The 18,925-nt window shown below is 47.9% G+C and overlaps 4 protein-coding genes across 4 annotated transcripts in view; 1 reads left to right on the forward strand and 3 right to left on the reverse strand.

Moving 5' to 3' along the window:
- Positions 1 to 258: 258 nt before the first annotated feature.
- aip (aryl hydrocarbon receptor interacting protein) lies at positions 259 to 4,848 on the reverse strand. Its single transcript, XM_084454591.1, has 7 exons — positions 4,734 to 4,848; positions 3,727 to 3,909; positions 3,322 to 3,510; positions 2,834 to 3,010; positions 2,407 to 2,548; positions 1,813 to 2,054; positions 259 to 1,460 (listed from the first exon to the last, which is right to left on the reverse strand). Exons 1-7 carry the CDS (start codon positions 4,830 to 4,832, stop codon positions 1,455 to 1,457), a joined length of 1,038 nt encoding a protein of 345 aa, XP_084310717.1. The 5' UTR covers positions 4,833 to 4,848; the 3' UTR covers positions 259 to 1,454.
- A 283-nt stretch (positions 4,849 to 5,131) lies between these two features.
- On the reverse strand, positions 5,132 to 8,213 carry tmem134 (transmembrane protein 134). The gene is made up of 8 exons (XM_084454343.1): positions 8,075 to 8,213; positions 7,233 to 7,498; positions 6,913 to 6,980; positions 6,711 to 6,797; positions 6,483 to 6,559; positions 5,930 to 5,974; positions 5,642 to 5,695; positions 5,132 to 5,471 (listed from the first exon to the last, which is right to left on the reverse strand). Exons 2-8 carry the CDS (start codon positions 7,446 to 7,448, stop codon positions 5,389 to 5,391), a joined length of 630 nt encoding a protein of 209 aa, XP_084310469.1. The 5' UTR covers positions 7,449 to 7,498; positions 8,075 to 8,213; the 3' UTR covers positions 5,132 to 5,388.
- Positions 8,214 to 10,451: 2,238 nt separating this feature from the next.
- On the forward strand, positions 10,452 to 14,827 carry serping1 (serpin peptidase inhibitor, clade G (C1 inhibitor), member 1). Its single transcript, XM_084454521.1, has 10 exons — positions 10,452 to 10,590; positions 10,939 to 10,995; positions 11,221 to 11,485; positions 11,726 to 12,043; positions 12,185 to 12,400; positions 12,490 to 12,633; positions 12,817 to 13,020; positions 13,230 to 13,369; positions 13,455 to 13,677; positions 13,961 to 14,827. Exons 2-10 carry the CDS (start codon positions 10,939 to 10,941, stop codon positions 14,206 to 14,208), a joined length of 1,815 nt encoding a protein of 604 aa, XP_084310647.1. The 5' UTR covers positions 10,452 to 10,590; the 3' UTR covers positions 14,209 to 14,827.
- Positions 14,828 to 18,090: 3,263 nt separating this feature from the next.
- Positions 18,091 to 18,925, reverse strand: part of doc2g (double C2-like domains, gamma) — a gene marked incomplete at its 3' end in the record, with an annotated part of 28,627 nt that continues 27,792 nt past the window's right edge. Inside the window, exon 11 of the mRNA XM_084454254.1 lies at positions 18,091 to 18,221. Coding sequence (XP_084310380.1) covers positions 18,091 to 18,221 — 131 coding nt within the window. The remainder of the gene's footprint in view (positions 18,222 to 18,925) is intronic.

Raw genomic sequence — 18,925 nt, forward strand, 5'->3', positions numbered from 1 at the left:
TGCCAACATGCTCTATTATAGACATTCAAGATTTTGATTTCTTCTTCTTCTTTCTTCAGTTATTTTTTATGTCTACAGTATGTTGTAGTAACGATTATCAACGTCATCTACTTTCGTCTAGCGCCATCTGGCGGTTGTCCACAGGATGGTGCTAAAGGCACTAGCTTAAGACCTGACATGAATTATGCCTTTATATATACTTTATATAACTTAATAAGAAATGCTGAAAGCGTTTCAACAACAGATTCATCTCTTTATTTGGCTTCTCAATCACAATACAACAGTGTGAAATAAGAGGAGGGGCTGCTGTTATCCTTCAATACAATGCATGAAGAGATCATTTATATCATGGCAATGACTGGCCCCTCACCTCTCCTCTCCTCCAATGGGGTTTGAAAAGGAGGCAAAGACAGCGTGCCATGAACTGAGGAACATTGGCGTTCAGGTGAGAAATATGCTGGTTTGAGATTCATTGAACATGTTCCAGACACATGTGCAACCAAGAGATCACGCCCTAAGCTTCTCACCTGCAACTTCCGATTTCGCTGTGCCCGTTTTCACTATAATTCCAAGGCCTACCTTCCCCACGATGTTCAAGTGACAAATAAGAGCTACATGGAAATCAGCCATATCAGCCTTCGAGGTCTACTTTAATGTCTAGGATCTAGGAGCTGTTTCTGGACAGAATCAGAATTCAACAACACTCCTCCCCGCCTCGGTCAGACAGTGACATTAAATGAATACACCAACTCTGACTGCTGTTTCACAACGGGCAGCCCCTCCTGACCAAGGCAAGGGGAGAGAGACAGGAGTAGTACGGTTTAAATAGGTGTGCAAACCCAATATAAAAAAGGTCTCAAGCTGACAATAAAACATAGACAGGAAATGAAATGTAAAACAGTGATAATGTAAAGATAATACACATGAATTTAACATCAATATAACTGTAGATATAGCACATTAGAGGGGTACATGAGAAAGGTGTATGAGAGAAATAAGAGTTACGATAGTGTCCATACACATGTATAGATATATGTCATATATATGTATACCATATCATATGATTGTCTCTGACAGTGGGTTGTACCCCAGTCTGACGGTCAGGAGTCAACAGTCTCCTGTGTGTGTTTCTGTGCTTGTGATGTGTGTGTGTGTGTGTGTGTGTGTGTGAATCTACAAGGTGAACATGTACACTTAGGGTAAGGTTGGGTGTTCCGAGGGCAATCAAGTGTTTGGAAGGAAGTTTAGTGCCTGTGTGTGTGTGTGTGTGTGTGTGTGTGTGTGTGTGCGTGTCTGTGTGTGTGTGCGCGTGTGCGTGCGTGACGCCAGGACCAAACTGTTTCACGGCGTTCAGGTATGGCTTTGTTGCGTGGATAAGACTAAACCAGAGTCAGTAATGTGTCCACAGTCACGTCCTCCTCCTCTGCATTCCAGATCAGAGACGTCCTCCTGGTTCAACCCTGGAAGACAAGAGAACAACAGATCCTTTAAAGAACCGGTATTCAAGCAGCAGTAGAACGTGAAATCCGGGTGTACATGGCTCAGTCTCAAATTTAGAGCGTGTGTATTGGAATATCCTGGAAATGGGCACACGGCTCTCCCATTCGCAGTTGGCGTCCTATGACATCACGCCACCTCATCAACCCCGCGGGGGGGGGGGGGGGGGGCGCCACTCTGCCAGGGGGCCTGGGACTCACCCCCCCTACCACGACACCATCATTTCAGAACAAACCCTAAAACTGCACAGGCCACTTTTTAAAAAGGGTCTCTGACAAAACGCCACGACACCCTCACGCGGCGCCCGTCCCTCACCGTGGTGGCGGCAGCGGCGGCGTGCTCGCCGCCGGGGCCGTAGCTGAACAGGCTCTTGTAGCGGCCCTTCTCCTCCTTCTCCTTGGAGCGGATGCGCTCCTCCATGGCGCGCACCTCCTTGGCCACCGAGGGCGCCAGCGACGGGTCCAGCTGCACCACCTTGGTGAAGTCGGCCCTCGCCTCCGTCTCGTTCCAGACGGCGGCGTGGGCCTTGGCGCGCTTGAAGTACGCCTTCACGTTATCTAGGGCGGGGCGGCGGGAAAAAGGGGGGGCACATTAAGCGGGGGGGTCTGGGGCTCCTCCCCCAGGAAATCACCCACATCATTTCCTGCGTTCTGGTGAAATTTTAAGCACATGTTCTAAGGAGAGGGACGTATCCCCCCGTCCGCTGAAATGTACAGCTATGCATGCTTGAAAACATAGCAAATCCTATTTAATATACAATAATAGACAGATGTTACGTTTTTTTTACTTCCAGAATTCGAAAAGTAACTGCAGCAATGTCCTCTCCTTAAAAGAAGTGAGGTCTCGCCTGCCCTACTAAACACTGCCCACACTTTGGGCTATCCCTCCCTCTGCCTCTGGGCCGCTCACCGTCGTATTTGAAGAGCAGCGAGGTGCAGTGGTCCAGCACCTCATAGTACTGACCCTGGAGCAGCTGGCACTGGCAGTAGTTCAACAGCAGCGGCGTGATCTGCTGGTCCAGCTTGATCCAGGCCTCGTCCCCCGGGCGCTCCTGATTGGACGAGAGGGGGCAGGACATGTAAATCGGGCAGTCGGCGCCGATGCGTCGTGGGTCACGTGACGAACAGCAGCGGCTCACTGTGTGGTACTATCAGGTGTTGGTTTAAAATGTGAATATGCATAAAATATGCACGGACAAATATGAATATGTATGTGTGTTTATGCATGTATAACCTTATAAATGCTGGTAAATATACTGGTGCCACTGAGAACTATTATTGGGGGTCTACAACATGAAACAAACAAACAAACAAATGTTGCGTTTTCCAAGCCCCACCTTCATCTGTAGGTTCTTGAGGCAGGCGATGGCGTTGTGGTACTTGGTGGACGCCTCCTTCACGTCGCCCTGCTTGAAGAGGGCGTTGCCCTCCTCGTGGATCTGCGGCACCACGTTCAGCTTCTCCTCGTCCGACATCGCCCACATGTCCAGACGGTACGAGCCTGGGGCCAACACCTAGGGGTGGGGAGGGGCGGAGTCAAGTCAGAACGAGCAGGCGTGCGCCGTGGGAGGCCGCGACAAACGCCGGCGCGGGTCGAGCGTCACCACGGGTCAAGCAAGGCGTCACGTTCCAGTCATGGAGCCCGGTCACCGTCTTTGGGTGGGGGTGGAGCCAGGCCGTTACAGGAGACGTTTGAGGTTCCCAGGATCCTACAGCCCTGTTCACAATTCCCCGTGGCCTGCATTTGATTCCAGCACTACTTTGCCAGATGCCCCCCCAGAGTCCCTTCCCCAGACACCAGAACCCCCCCCCCCCCTCCCCTCACCTCCAGGAGCTCCAGGGTGAAGACCAGGGGCTGGGGGTTGGCCTGGAGCTGGTCCAGGTCCTGGTGGCCCAGGGAGTGGTGCGAGTGGATCTGGGCGATGCCGCAGCAGTGTCTCTGGCCCTCCAGGGGGTCCTTCCCGGCACTGATGTTCCTCAGGGACTGGGACACCAGCGGGTACAGCGCTGTGTGCTAACGGAGAGAGATGAGAGAGAGAGAAAGAGAGAGAGATGTTTTGAGGGCATATTTACAAATTTTCCCAAGTCTATGTTTTTCTCATTCTACACCTGCTTGTGCTTCAGTTAATAAACGTGCTCCCAATGAAGCGACGGGTGGTGGTTAGTAGCATAGGTGAAGCCACACAGACCGCGCCCCGCCCCACACAGACCACGCCCCGCCACGCCCCACCTTGTTCTCGCAGGTGAAGGCGGCGACCTCGCCCTCCTGCATGGTGGCCACGACTCTCTCCCACACGGCCAGCTTGAACTTCTTCCCCAGGATCAGCTCCATGGGCTTGCTGCGGCCGCCCATGGTCCTGGAGTCGTCCAACACTGTGCCGTCACACAGGCTGGTGCGATAGTGGAAGACAACCTAGACACCATGGTAAAAAAACAACAACAACACCAGTCAGTTACACACACAAAAAAAACACAAGTCAGTTACACCAGTGTTTTAGTGTTGGGAAGATTTCTCAATCTTACAGTCTATCATATATCTTTTTGACATGATTGCAGTTTTTAGACATTACTTTGAATAATTTAGGCTACTCAGGATTTTTGTTTTCCTGTTCATTTTTAGCCTTTGGATAGTGTTGGGCAGATTTAACACAGCTAATATTTTAACACTGATTCATCATGGGGGTTGTGTTTTTTTTCAACGTGTGAGAACGGGCCCCTTTAAAACAATGAATTCAGAGATTTTTTTTAATCAATTTACAGGGTGGATTTGAGGAGGGGTCGTGAAAGCCTCAAGTTTATCATCAACTATGAACAATTTGTCAACCGTATCGCCAATCAGCTATTTTGTCCAATCACAACACCCGATAAGAGAGCTGTAGGGACAGGCGAACCAATCGTATTTGGTGAAACCATGGATATCCCGCCCCGCCTAATTTTTGTTCAACCATCAACAGTTGAAGGGGAAAAAATGACAGGACCGCTCATGCAAGCAATTTGCCACACTTGCTCATCATAACCCCGTTAGATTTTAATAGGTGACAAAGAATCACACAGCGTGCTAAAAATGCTGCAATTTGGTAGGCCTTAGCAATGAAATTCAAATGACACTAGCTAGTTAGGTTTACTAGTGCTAGCAAGCTAACGCGTTAGCTAGCTCCGCTCGTACTGAAAATGATTTCGCTCGGAACACAAAGCTAGCGATCTAACTCGGCCTTAGCTGCCTCGAAAACGACTCACCTTGGTTCCATCTTGAAACGTTGATATCTCTCCTTTCCCGGCACCGATCACTTTCTTCTGAATCCCCTCTGCGGCTAAATTGAGTGCCAGTTCCTCCATCCTTGCTACCCGAGTGCGTAGCTTGGCGGTGTTCACCGATTGTCTAGCTTCGTAAAACATCGACAGAAATCGGACACTCTAGTGACGTCGTTCGTGACGTTCCCAGCACCGCCATGTGACGTTTATCTTTCTCATAACAACAGTTCTTTAATAAAAGTGCGAGTTTCTTTGTGTATGAAAAGACAGTGTGTGCTGTAAACAGTCAACATAATCTAACATTGGCCTACTGACTGAGAAGGGGGTTGAGTAAAAGTAAGAAATGCAAGTAAAAAAGACACAATAGATTTATTGTGGTTCACAGTCATAATTCAGTCCCATGACATTTACACAGGCAGGGAAAATACAGTCTCCTTCTCGTCCACACAATAGGATAGATGTGCTGCTTTAATCCTTTCATTGAGGCACAAAGTGGTTGACAGTTAGTAGTGGTCAGTAAAAATACATGATAAAAAAGGTTTAAAAAAACATCAATGGGACAATGTCTTTTTGTTACATTATCAACAGAAGTAAAATGAATGCTCCTGGTAGCAAAACAAAGGACATGTAGTGTGAAGGGTCATTTTTCAAAGTAAGGTAGGTAGAAAAACTTGAAGCCTCTTCGTCCCCTGACTGCACAGCTTATGTAAATCACATGGTACACTGGAGTGGAAAGAGAGACAGAATATAATCACAATTGTGGCACTGTCCATTTCTTACACATATGTAAATCTGCAGGTGTTGCTACAATACATGCCCGCTGCACAGTCTGTTTGAACGGTGAGAAGAGAAATTGAAAGAGACGGATAGCTAATCAGAAAAGATGTGCATACCACCAGGAATGAAGAGAAGGAAGCCAGGGATGAAGAAAATGGCACTCGAGACACCTGTGGAAGCAGGTCAAAGGTTGCAGAGTCTGAATCCACACAGAGTGAAGACCCCTAGGGTAATACTATCAATTGCTTAGAGCCTTTTGCAGGTTTGAAAAAAGTTGAACAGGTCTAAGTGTTGACAAAAAATAAATCCACAAAGCCTTTCTAAAGGCAAAGCAGAGCAACAAGTCTCGGCTTAGACCGATCCACATTCTTTTCAATGCGCAGTGTCATTGTGTACTGTCTCACCTGCATCTGGATTTAGCTGTATTACAACACCAGTGAAAATGAGAGCTGGAGGAGAAAAAAAAGAAAGAAAAGAATACAACAGTGAGATAAGGAAAAAGACTACCACGCTGTTCGTTATCTCGAGTCTTATCTCTGATAAACCATTCCAAGATGCGGATGGCGACATAACGACCATGCAAGGCACAACGGCGTGTCGTGTTCAGAGTGCGAGCAGAGGCTGAGACATACTAGTCTGGCGTCGCCAGCCTGATCTCGCGAGCTCACATTCTATTTCACTCCGCACATCAGTCTGGATATCCCTGGATATCGTTCTAACTGAATCCACTTCGCAATCACAGCCGTTTATCTAATATGGGGCAGGTTTAATAAGATGACAGAGGAGCGCTGTAGAGGCATTTTCACTGATTGGTTGTAGGTCTATCCAATTGCGTCCAGGGGCATTTTGATCTACACATGTTGGTAACGCCCCTTGGGAATCGGAAAGCAACTGTGAGTTTCCAGACCCTTCACATTTTCGCGAATTGGGTCTGGCGAAGCCAGGCTAGAGACGTACCGACTCCAGTGACGAGGAGGAGGAAGGAGGCGAGGATCACTCTTCTGTTCTTCTTGACCAGCGGGTGAGACGTCCACCTGGTCCATGGGGGGGGGGACAAACAGAGAGAGGAAGAAAACACCGGTGGGTCAGACATATTTTAACCGTACGGCTGTGGTGTGTGCGAGTTATCCTGTGCGTTGTTCACTGTCGAGAGTTCATGGAAGTTTTGTGTGTGTGTGTACTTACCCGCAGCAGTGTGCAGAGAGCTGAGTGACGGAACTCAAGGTGCTGAAGGACCACTGGGAGCTGCAGTAAGACAGAGTCGCAGGATCGCTGGGGAAGACAAACAATCAACATCTTCAAACTTTATCGAAACAAGACAATAATTATTGAATGTAAAGCACAACGCTGTAAAAAACACACACGTCGCTACATGCCAACAACCTACCTGATTTTGAAAAAGTTATTGAAGGAGGAATTAATACTGCTGCCCAAGACATCTTCATTCTCCAGATTCTGCGGACAAGACAAAACAAAGACTCCTGTTGACCTTCAATCTCTGTGTGCACATAAACAGACTGTGACTGACTACATGACGAGTGTGTGTGTGTGTGTGTGTGAGAGAGAGAGAGAGAGAGAGATGTGTATTTGCACTGTCCTGCCTAATGTTATCTCCATCAGTGTATGCACCATCGAACTAAACAAATCCCTAGTATGTGTAAACCATATACATGGCAATAAACTGGTCTGAATCTGAGAGCACATCACCTGGTACTTCAGATTGCTGTGGTCCGGGGAGCTGGTGCCAGCAGGCGAGGGGTGACTCTGGGGCTTGGCAAAGGACAAGGTCCCAAATTTCATCTCTCCTCCCTCCCTATCCCTCTCCGACCCCTTCCATCCCTCGGCCTCGCCCTCCGACACCACCCCGTCCTCCTCCTCTCCCTCCAGCACAAACGCGTCGTCAATGCTAAACTGCGTCGCCATGGCGATGACCTCTCTCTCTCAGACCTTGGCTGCGGATTGGTCGGCGCACACTACGGGGAGATGGAGAATGATCACTAATCAGCTGATTTAAGAAGATGGACAGACAAAACAGAAATGGTTTAACGATTCATAAGAGCAATTCTAGGAATTAAATAATGGGCATGAACTGAATGAGGCTCACTGCAACTAGTTTGGCGAGCTAAAAATATTCACAGCAATGTTGGACATGCGACTATTTTGTACTGAAAACAATAGTAAAGCAATTTCCTTTCATTTGAACTTAATAGCTGCCCTCATTGTTAATGGTTAACTAACTAAGGCCATAAGGATATTCAGTTACATGGACCCAAGATGAAATCAGAAAATACGCAACCACTGTTTTTCCTTGATGTAGCAGGCTGTATACCTAGCGAATTTGCTAATTGGTCGTTTGGATTTCACAATTATAACGTTATAGACCAAATGAAACAAAAAGATTTGTCCCGACCGCCGGCCATCACTGTTGTTGTTAAAACCATTGTTTGCTTTCTTCAGAGCTACCAGCTAGCTACATTAGCATATGCTAGCTAAATAGAGGCTAGTCAGAGGATATACCGTACTACAAACATTCATAACGTTTAACTTACTCTCTTTAAACGTCCTTTTCTTATAAGAAGAGTTCAGCTCCACTTTGCCATCTTCACATATTACATTATTTTGCTAAAGCTAAAAAAGTGTATTTCCTGCATACCGACCAACTGAGAAAACTTTTCCAAAACTTTTGATCCTCCCTCACATCCGGTGCTCGACTGCACATGACTGACCACGCCCAACGTGGAGGTCAGCCAATCGATCGCTGCATCGCAACGCTGATTACTCGAGAGGGGGTAGATAAACTCTATAAAACCTCCATGGGGTAAACTCTGAATAAAATGAATAATGTTTTGTCCATTCCAATTTTACCACTTTTACTCTCCGTTAAAATCCTATTACAACGGTTCTCCAGAGAAGTAAAGCTTGTTGTTCTTCTTCTTCTTTCACTTTAATAGCGGATCGCTAACCAACGTTGTCAGGATGGAATTGAGTCCTAACGTAAAATAGATCAAATCAAGGGGAGGATATTCTTAGGTGCGTGCGTGCGTCTGTGCGTGCGTGCGTTCTATCCTCAGCTCCTCAGTCACACAGGTAGGCTACCAGAGCCGACCACCTGGGGGCGCTCGCCACAATTCATTTTTCCCTTTGCCATGTCTACATTTTGGTTTGAGGCCTATACACATATAAAAGTTATTTTCAAAACTCTTAAATAAACAATTTAAAAGAATCAAAGTACAGTTCAAACATAGGCCTAAATATCACTATGATTTGATGCACCATCCCATATTGTAGCTACAAGCTAATTCACATCTGTAGGCCTAATCCTTTGGCAGCCCAAGACAGAGAAACAATAACAAACAGCACATAGTAAAAACAGCATAAGCTACAAATGTATAAAAAAAGAACACATAAGAAACAAAATACGAAACTACACACAATTGCACATCACAAGTAGCAACCCCTGCAAGTTCTCCCACACAACCTCCCTTCTCAGTTCTCTACACTGGCTCCCTGTAGCAGTTCGTGTCCAGTTTAACTCTGATAATAGAATGGAACAGCTCCCTCCTACCTCCAGGCCATGGTCAAGCCCTACGCCCTCTCCCGACCATACTGTACGCTCTGCTACCAGGCGAGTGGTTGCTCCATCACTCCGAGGCCCCTGCAGTCGATCAACACAGTCACGACTCTTCTCTGCCCTGGCCCCGCAGTGGTGGAACGAACTGCCCAATGACGTCAGGACAGCAGAGTCGCTGTCCATCTTTCGCCACAGGCTTAAAACTCATCTCTTCAAGAAGTACTACCACAATCCTCCCTCTTAAGCACCTATTGTTTTTATATTTTGCTACTCTTGCACTTTGGCTTTAGCACTAGATTATGCTCTTGGTCACTTTAGTTTAAAATGGAGATGCACTTGTGAGTTCTGGCGAGTAGTTGTACATTGACTACCTGTTAAATGCAATTATTGTAATTATTGTCTGCTCAATTACTTTTTGCAATGTAATGTAACGGTATGGTTGTCATCAAGTCATCAGGGCCATAAGATACAATCAGTGAGTACAGAGCTGAGCAGCTTTTAACAGACTTTAAATTGGTTTCGAAAGCGCTAATAGAGCTACAGCTCCTCACACCATTAGGCAAAGTGTTCCACCAGTTTGTGTCTTTTACAGAGAAAGCTGATTGCCTAAATACATATGGCTTAATGGTGTGCTTTGTGTTTCAGTAAAAGGGTAAATTGACTCCACTTATTTAGTGCTTTTATCCAAAGCGCTTTATAATGGCCTCTCATTCACCCATCAATTGCCGCGGTAGTTGCAAGGTATAACCTGCTCATTGGGATCAATTAAGGGCTCTATGTCTCACCCAAGGACACTTCTACATGTGGACAGGAGGAGCTGGGATTTGAACCGTCGACCCTATGATCACAGGGTGACCCACTCGACCTCCTGAGCCACAGCCACAGTATAGAGCTTGAAGTCTTTGGTAGCTCTTTTGGTGCTTGTTATAAAAGTTAGGATTCTCATCTAGTTCAAGATTCAAGGTTGGTTTATTTGCCCTGTGTATGGTTTACACATACTAGGAATTTGACCAGGGTGATGATGCATACACTGATGGATATGACACTAGATAGAGTGCAGGACAGGACAGTGCAAAGACAAGATGCAATATTGTATACAGTAGCTGGGTTAGGTGCATTGTGGGTACAATTATCATTAATTATAGTCGTTATATTTCACAACATAGATCAGATGACTCTCATTAAGGTAGTTTGATCAGGTTGGATAGATCAGAGAGTATAGCCTTTATTTCCCAACCATGTACCAGGTCATGAATGAGTTGCCAATTGTGTAACCATGTGATTTTCAGTAAATCAGGGTGCTCACACAGAGCAAACACAGAAACCTCTAAACCAACAATCAGAGATTAATCATTGTTATGGTGAAAGGGAAGGACAGACGGGCACTCTGAGTGGACAGAAGAGACCACACTGTTGAATATAACCAGGGAAATAACCAGAGAAAAATAAATAAGCACTTCGGCTGCTGTTGGATCCCGTCAGATTCCAGCAATTGTGAGTAGTCTATACTTCATGGACGTTTCTGGAATGTAGCAATTAAACATGATCAGCCTAATCCTGTAGGAGCAATCACACCGCATAATGATGTTGTGGCGCAATAGTATTTTGGATGTCATTCGTTTATGGTTGAACGTAAATGTAAGCTAGACTATGTGTTGACGTGGGTACATTGATTTTCTCTGAATGGATCTAAAGAGGAAAAAAGGCGAATGTGCCAAATAGAATTAACTTTGATTTTGAGCCATACTGATCTCTCTAATGTCCACACTTCCTTTTTCCCACCCATCCACTCTTTCTCTCTCTCCCCCTCTTTCTCTCTGTCTGTCCTTCTCCTCCCATTAGATGAGGCGTTCACATGCAGTCATACCATTGTGTCTCCCCCTCTTGCTTGTACTAAAGGTAAACACAGCTTTCTATATGTGATTGTTTATGATACGACACCTTATTTTCCGAATAAGGGCGCAGGAAAATTCCAGTGTGCCAACACGATTGTAACAGAAAAGGGAGTAGTTCTGGACGGGGGAACCCTCCTTCACCCCCCCCCCCCCCCCCCCCCCTCTCTCTCTCTCTCTCTCTCTCTCTCACACTTTTTTTCCTTGTTTGTTCATTTGTTGTTCTGTTCAGGCCTCCGCCACCACACTACGCGTCATGCCCGGGTCAAGCCTCACTCTCCCCTGCCTCCCCAACCAGAGGAGCATGGACTGGGGCACGGCCAGCTGGAAGTTGAACGGCACCCCGGTTCCCGAGGGCTCAGGGTCTCTGGTTGACAAAGGCAATGGTCTGGAGCTCGTACTTTCCCCCGTCACCACCTCCAGCCAGGGAGAGTACGAGTGTACATTTGTCTCGAACAACTTAGAGTGGAAGAAGACATACTCGGTGGAAGTTGACGGTGAGTGAGGATGTACACATGATTTGCTCTCTCCTACCTCCTCGGCTGCTTGGGATGCGGAGCATGTAGACTGTGTACACAAAACCTCTTCACAAACAAGCAGGCAAGCAAACAGGCAGATAAACAAACTGACTTGGAGGACAAACAAAGACACAAATAAGCGACAATCCACATGCCGGTAGTGATGCAGAACTGTCTGTCTGGTGTCCTTGGTCTCCGTCTTCTCTCTCTCTCTCCCAGTCATCAGCAGCTATGCCCTCAAGGTACCCGAGGGCCTCGCCGACGTCATGCTGCTCTGTGACCGGCCGGACTCCGCTCAGGTCGACGCCTTCGCGCTCTGGTTCAAGGAGACCGCTGGCGGCCAGAGGAACAGGCTGTACCCCACGGGAACGGCGAACGCCACGGACCCCGGCGAGAGGCTGGAGTCGGTTTTCGGAATTCCCCAATACAGCGATCAGAGCGTCGCGCTTCACCTACCCAACCCGGGTGACACGGGAGTCTACCACTGCGAGTCGGAGGGGGGGGGGAAGTTCAACACCATTGAGCTGCTTGTGGAAGGTAGTAATGCCTCCCCCCCCAGTTTTACTTATCATGTCATGTCTTCCTCGATATATTATGGTAATTGATTGTTATTATTGTTATATCAGTAGGCCTAATGGAACATGTTCTGTCTCTCCATCTCCACATATTTTCATTTAGCGGCGCCCATCCCAGCTGCTTACTCCTGCAACGGCTTCGATGCGCCGTGGGAAGAGTGCCTGGACGAGAACAGCCGGTCCTGGCCGGCCATCTTGGAAGAATCCTTGACCGAGTTCTCCATGAAAATATACGCTCACTTGAGCCAGTCGAAGCCCTCCAAAAACCTGCTCTTCTCGCCAATAAGTATGAGCGGGGCGCTGAGTCACCTGATGCTAGGTAGGTCGCGAATAGCTGTGGGGTTCCTGAGGGCCAAAGGCGTCCTGGGACACTTTTGCTGAACGCATCAACTTCTTTCTTAACTCCAGGGGCCCGGAATGTGACACGACAACGCCTGGAGGACGCCCTCAGTCTGCCTCGCAACTTTCACTGTGTTCACTCTGAGATGAAGAAGCTGAAGCAGAGGCTTCAGGACAGCCTGAAGATGGCGTCGCAGATCTACCACAGCCCAGGTGCCAGCAGCACCCATAGATACACGCTTTCAATGTGGTGCATGGGGAAAACCTAGATCAATACCTCTTTCAAAGCATCAAAGTCCTTTTGATGATTTTTGTCCACAGAGGCAGATTTGAAATCCCTTTGTCTCCTCGTTTGCAAGTTGAAATGCTTTTGATCTCTCTCTCTCTTGTCATCAGACATCAAGCTGAGTGAGACATTCGCCAACCAGTCGCTGCAGTTCTATGATGCCGAGCCAGTCAAACTGACCAATGACAGTGCGAGGAACACAGAGATGATCAACAGCTGGGTGGCAAAGCAAACAAATAACAAGATCAAACACCTGGTAGACTCTGTTGCTCCTGACACCCAGCTGGTTCTACTCAATGCTGTGACTTTCAGTGGTCAGTGTTCTGTGTGTGTGTGTGTCTGTATGTACCTGTATCTTTATTTGTACTGTATGTGTGCTTTCAGCATCTAAATTAGCCTATAAGTATTAATAATGCATTTTTATTATTATTATTAGTAGTAGTAATAGAAGGAGTATTCATAGTACTAGCAGTATTAGTAGTAGCGTTTTTACCTGTAAAGGAATGTTTTCTCTATGTTTCAGGTCAGTGGAAGGTAAAGTTTGATAACAAAGCAAAGAATGCACCATTTACGAAACTAGACGGTGATATTGTCAAAGTACCCATACTCTACAGCTCCAGGTACATGGTGGCAGTGGAATATGTTTCCATACTGAAGGCACAGGTAACCACACACACACACATACACACACACACACGAACACACAATCCGAGACACGACAGCGTTGTCACGCCGTCCGTCTCGACAGGTGGCGGTGTTCCCTCTCTCCGGTGAGACCAGCCTCTTCATCCTGCTGCCTCCCACCTACAAACTCTCCGACCTGCAGCTGGTGGAGGGCAAGATGACCGACGCCGCCATGCGCAAAATGGTGGCGCAGATGAAGGCCGCGTCAGCCCAGTCTACCGAGCTCACCCTGCCCAAGATCCGTCTGGACGTCCAGACAGAGATGAACGACCTGCTGGGGAAACTAGGTAGACGGCCCTGTCCCTCTGTGACGCATGCTGTCAACGAAAGCGCTCTTCTTGTTATTTGGTCTGTCCAGCCATCCCTCTGTCCAGCTGTTTGGACTGTCCAGCTGTTACCTGTGCCTTTCCGCTTTTCCTCTCTCTCACTTCTGTCCTCTTTTCATCTCTTTCCCCCCCCTCTCTTCCCTCCCTCCCTTCCTCCCTCTCATCTCCTTCTCTTGCCCCCCCCGGCCCCCCCCCCCCCCCCTCTCATCTCTTTCTCTTGCCCCCCCCGCCCCCCCCACCCCAGGTCTGTCGGCGCTCTTCCAGAACCCCAACCTGTGCGGCATGTACCCGGACCAGCCGCTGGCGCTGACCGACGGCCACCACCGGGCCTTCCTGGCGCTGTCGGAGGCCGGCGTGGAGGCGGGCGCCGCCACCTCCCTCTCCTTCTCCCGCTCCGTCTCTGCCTTCTCCGCCCTGCGTCCGTTCGTCCTGGTGCTGTGGAGCGACGCGGCCAACCAGCCGCTCTTCATGGGCCGGGTCACCCAGCCGTGAGGGGGGGGGGGGGCGGGGGGAGAGAGAGTGGGAGAGAGACAGAGGTGGGGAGAAAGGGCGGGGGAGAGAGAAAGAGAGAGGAGGAGGGCTGGGGGGAGAGACTGAAAGACAACGGGGGAGAGAGGGAGAGAAGCAGCAAGAGAGAGAGGGAGAGAAGCAGCAAGAGAGAGAGAGAAGCAGCAAGAGAGAGAGAGAGAAGCAGCAAGAGAGAGAGAGAAGCAGCAAGAGAGAGAAGCAGCAAGAGAGAGAGAGAGAGAGAGAAGCAGCAAGAGAGAGAGAGAGAAGCAGCAAGAGAGAGAAGCAGTAAGAGAGAGAGAGAGAGAAGCAGCAAGAGAGAGAGAGAGAGGGAGAGTAAGGCAGAGAAGGAGAGAGTGTAATGAAGGAAAGTCTGTGAAAATAAATTACTGCAACTACATTTAAATGAGGTCATTACTCTGGCATTTGCCTCAGCAATATGATTACATTCAGGATGTGCAGCCTCACATTATACGTTTCATTAAGTAATTAGCAGGACTTATCATGCATAGGCCTACTCATTTGAATGAGTGAACAATGCTTTTGCTGAGTGACTTGTTGGAAGAGACTTTTACTGATTTAATAAACACGTTTTGTGCGTTCATGTGTGCGTTCATGTGTGTGTGTTTACAAAAGTGCAATGAAAAATCCAAGAGTCGTTGAAAGGGAACGGCATTTCATCCAACAGTAGCCTACGCAGAGGAAGTAAGTTTATTTAGCGAAGTAGTTACACAAACCCACCACACGATGGCAGAAATGCCGCATGTTTCCACATAACTCAGTCAAGTACACAGGGATGCCGCGGTAGTGAATCCTTCAACTGCTTCATTCACTCAACCCCCTTTCTGTCTCCCTCCTCATCCCGACCAAAGCCTTTAATAGGAAGACAATTTTCAATAGCTTTGACAGTAAAGGTTTTTAAAGCGATGGCCGACCAAGTAAAAGCACAGAAATTGAGCAAGATACCCTGAATTATCCCAAACAAACAATACACAGCAGCAGCAGTAGCAAAGTCAATGGTATTGCATGTAAAGAAATTAGCTCTTGGCCTGTCTGGGCTTAATGTAAATGACAATCTTTAAACATGCAGGTCTTTTTACAGATAACACAGATCAAGCCTCGTCCCCTGACTAAAAAACTATGTCAATGAAGAGTCTCTCATTGAAAGGACTTATGGGCTTTCCTGTGTTCAGGTAGGCTTAATTGGCTCTAAATACAGGTTTGCTCGACTGACTGGAAAAAATAGACAGAAACCCAAGAGAATCAGTCTGTAAACTGTGATCAATAAGATCAGAAGTTCAGCCTAATTAATTGTTCAGAATCGTTACATTCGACGGGCGGTTCAGAGAGTCGGCAGAGAAGGGAAAGTACTCTGTAAAACAAAACCCATGAATGCACCTTTGAGAGATCCCACTTATGTTGATGTGTCACAGCTGAGTTACCTTATCCCGCTGGGGAGAGAGAGAGAGGTGTAGGGGGCGTCTTTCTGCGCAGATGTGCATAGAGAAATACAGAGCACAACCCCCCTTCCTCCAAACACACACACACGCACGCACACACACACACACGCATGCACACACACACACACGCACGCGCACACACACACTTCCGCCAATAGGGCCCAGCCTCAGAACCCGACTGTTGCAGATCTGCAAGCTTTTGACCATCGATTCCACCGGCTTTTTATTTGATATCTTTCAAACACTGCAGTATCTTTATTTGTTTTGCTGTCCATGATAACACATACACACATTTGTCAAAGGACTGCAGTTAATACGAACAGACAGATAAAGTCAACAAAAAAACATCTGGAGGAAACTGACTGACAAGCCAAATGTGCTTCTGTGGACTGGCATGAGGCCTAGAGGGCTCAAACTGATGCCAAGGCCCAGAGTGGGGTCAGAGGTCAAGCTCTTCAGGTTAACCTTTACAGATTCAAGACCCGATTCAGATGTAAGAATCCATGGTTGTGATTGGCCGACCGTCCTTTTTGAAGGTGTGCTTTAGTTCAGATGATCCTATCAGGAGTGCTGGAACAATTTAGAGACTGCGTGTGCTTGTACTCAAAGCACACACACGCACGCACGCATACTTATACATCCCCATCCAAATGCACGCACGCACACGCACACACACGCACACACACACCCTGCATATTTGTATGCTGGTCCACACAGTCCAGTGGAAACACTCTAGGATGGGTTGCCTCTGAGTTTAATCCGCTGCGACAGAAGCCCTTTGCTCCGCGGGGGGAATCCATGGTGGAGAAAGGGGGTTTCTGCTATCCGTCTCCACATGTCAGGCAACCCTGGTGTTTAACTCTGCGGGGCAGTCCTTCATCTCACAAAAACAGACAACGCCCGTGGTCGTAAACCCCTTTCAGACACAGTACTGTGCATCTCAGAATACAGCCAAGCAGAAAGTGATGACTCATCATCCACACAGCATTTCTGCCATTCCCTCCCCCCCCCAAAAAAAAATCTGTTTTCAGGGATCTGCGAGGGGACACTGAAAAGTGTAATCGGACAAGGACGGACATCTAACAGACATCTACAGATCTTCAAGAGCCACAGTGCGTGCAGGCTTTCGATCGAGCCCAGCACAAACACGGCTCTTGAAACCAGGATCATCACTGTACGTTTTACTGTACGTACTGTACGAAGACCCTGACCAGCGCCGGTTAGTTGCATCACAGAGCGCTGGAGCTCGGGCAGGACTGGAGCCGGCCAGCCCCCCCGGGGGCGGTGGACTGGGCGGGTCGTGGGCGTGGTCGGGTTGTGGCCGGTCACAGGTCGGACTTCGGTCACCTTCTGTCGAGAAGAGGTCGGAGGTCAGAGGGCGGCGGTCGGTCGGAGCGCGTCCGGGACGGAGGGAGTCCCCTCGGCGTGAGGCCCTCAGCCGGTGGACTGCGGCATCCAGTCCAGCCCATCAAATGTTAGAGACGAGTGCGTCTCGAGTGGCGGCGAGTCTCTCTCTTTCTCTTTTTTAGTCAGTCTTTCTTTCTATCTCTCAATTTCTTTCTTCACAGCTCTGTGCCTCTGGGTGGGTGAATAGATGGACAAGTTTGGAGGGGGACGTGACACAAATTCCCGAGGCAGGCGCGCGCGCACACGCACACACACTCACGCACGCACACACACCCGCACACACACATACGCACACACACGGGAGACACCGAGACACCCACTGTCAATCACAGACATAGGACAGTTATAGCACACATTAAGGTTACAGTATAGAGACACCATCCAAATAGACACACCATCCAAATGGATCCTTTTTGTGCTTTTACATAATGGTGTGCTGTTTTGCATCAGATAAACATTGACACTAGAACAGACTCACTATAGCTTGATAATCCACCACCCTCACCCATGAGTCATCCACGAGTCACCAAAGTCACTCAGAGTTCGTGTAGTAATTACTTTGTAACTGCTGTATATATGCTCTTATACAGTAACACTTTGAGGGCTCTTCCCAGCCTCTCCCAGTGCAGTAGTTTTAACACAGACGAGGACTCAACACTGTTGACTCAACACTCAACGTGTACAGTGAATGACAAGATGCTGAGTGACTGGACAATATCGAGGATTAAAGCATGACTTGTGAGCACTTTCACAATCAACACTTTGTAATGAGGGACATTATTTGGACTTTGAATGATGGATTCACCTTTAAAAAAAATCTATATTGACAATGGTTATTATTATTATTATTATTATTAGTTATATTATTATTCCTCCTCTTGGCATAATTATTGCATGTTTATTTATTTTTTATTATTCTATTACTTGACTGGTACTCATTCATTAAGTAATGTTTGCGTGTGTGTGTGTGTGTGTGTGTGCGTGTGTGTGTGTGTGTCTGTCAGTCACTGTTAGGGGCTCCTTGTTGTGTGAGCGTGTGCCAGTATTCCACTTTCTTCCCTGTGTGTTTGAGACACTCGAACCAGTGTCGAAGTTTCTCCCCTTTGGCATTGATGCCCAGTACGACTCCACCTGAGAGAGAGAGAGAGGGAGAGAAAGAGAGAGAGGGAGAGAGGGAGGGAGAGAGAAGGAGAGAGAGGGAGAGAGAGAGGGAGAGAGAGAGGGAGAGAGAGAGGGAGAGAGAGGGAGAGAGAGAGAGAGTGTGAGACCAAGATAGTGAACAAAGAAAGAGGGAGCACAATTCATCCCACCATCGACATCTGAGTCATCCAGAACGCCTCAAAATGGAAACTGTGACGACGGTCCGAGGGGAGATAAGGGAGGAGAGATAAGCAGGGAGGTCTGAAGAAGAAATACACGACGATGGTGAACGGAGAGAGAGAGAGAGAGAGAACATGAGAGATAGAGAGATCCTCGCAGTGTGGTCAATCAATTGTGTTTTTTTGGGGGGGGCTTTGTGATGTCACGGTCGATGGAGCGATGAAGGTCTAAACATAGTATTTCACACCCCGGGATTTTCTTTCCGACGCCTACGGAAATTGAAGGTCCGAAAGGAGTAGTGGGTGGGGCAGGATATATTAAACATCGCCTCGGACACGGTGTGTGTGTGTGTGTGTGTGTGCACTGTGTGAGCTCATGTGAGGACTGGGGAAGGGCTCTCTCGCACGTACAGTACAGTAATTCACCTCCTTGCTTCCTCTTGCTCTGCGTAGGGACATGCTTGGTGCGTTGAAATCCAAATCACAGACTAAAGTCTTGTCTAATGTATTTGGATG

Source organism: Borostomias antarcticus, assembly GCF_949987555.1.
Source record: "Borostomias antarcticus genome assembly, chromosome: 20".
NCBI classification, from domain to species: Eukaryota; Metazoa; Chordata; class Actinopteri; order Stomiiformes; family Stomiidae; genus Borostomias; species Borostomias antarcticus.

Excerpts from the sequence above, each read along its gene's own strand:
- aip (XM_084454591.1), bottom strand. The coding sequence starts at position 4,832 with ATGGAGGAACTGGCACTCAATTTAGCCGCAGAGGGGATTCAGAAGAAA. Across the intron at positions 3,511-3,726 it reads CCTTCACCTGCGAGAACAAG|CACACAGCGCTGTACCCGCT; the intron begins GTGGGGCGTGGC and ends TCTCTCCGTTAG. Across the intron at positions 3,011-3,321 it reads TCACCCTGGAGCTCCTGGAG|GTGTTGGCCCCAGGCTCGTA; the intron begins GTGAGGGGAGGG and ends CCCCACCCCTAG.
- tmem134 (XM_084454343.1), bottom strand. The coding sequence starts at position 7,448 with ATGGCGACGCAGTTTAGCATTGACGACGCGTTTGTGCTGGAGGGAGAG. Across the intron at positions 6,981-7,232 it reads ACAGCAATCTGAAGTACCAG|AATCTGGAGAATGAAGATGT; the intron begins GTGATGTGCTCT and ends TCTTGTCCGCAG. Across the intron at positions 6,560-6,710 it reads CTCTCTGCACACTGCTGCGG|GTGGACGTCTCACCCGCTGG; the intron begins GTAAGTACACAC and ends CCCATGGACCAG.
- serping1 (XM_084454521.1), top strand. The coding sequence starts at position 10,939 with ATGAGGCGTTCACATGCAGTCATACCATTGTGTCTCCCCCTCTTGCTT. Across the intron at positions 12,634-12,816 it reads GCAGATCTACCACAGCCCAG|ACATCAAGCTGAGTGAGACA; the intron begins GTGCCAGCAGCA and ends TCTTGTCATCAG. Across the intron at positions 13,370-13,454 it reads TTTCCATACTGAAGGCACAG|GTGGCGGTGTTCCCTCTCTC; the intron begins GTAACCACACAC and ends CCGTCTCGACAG.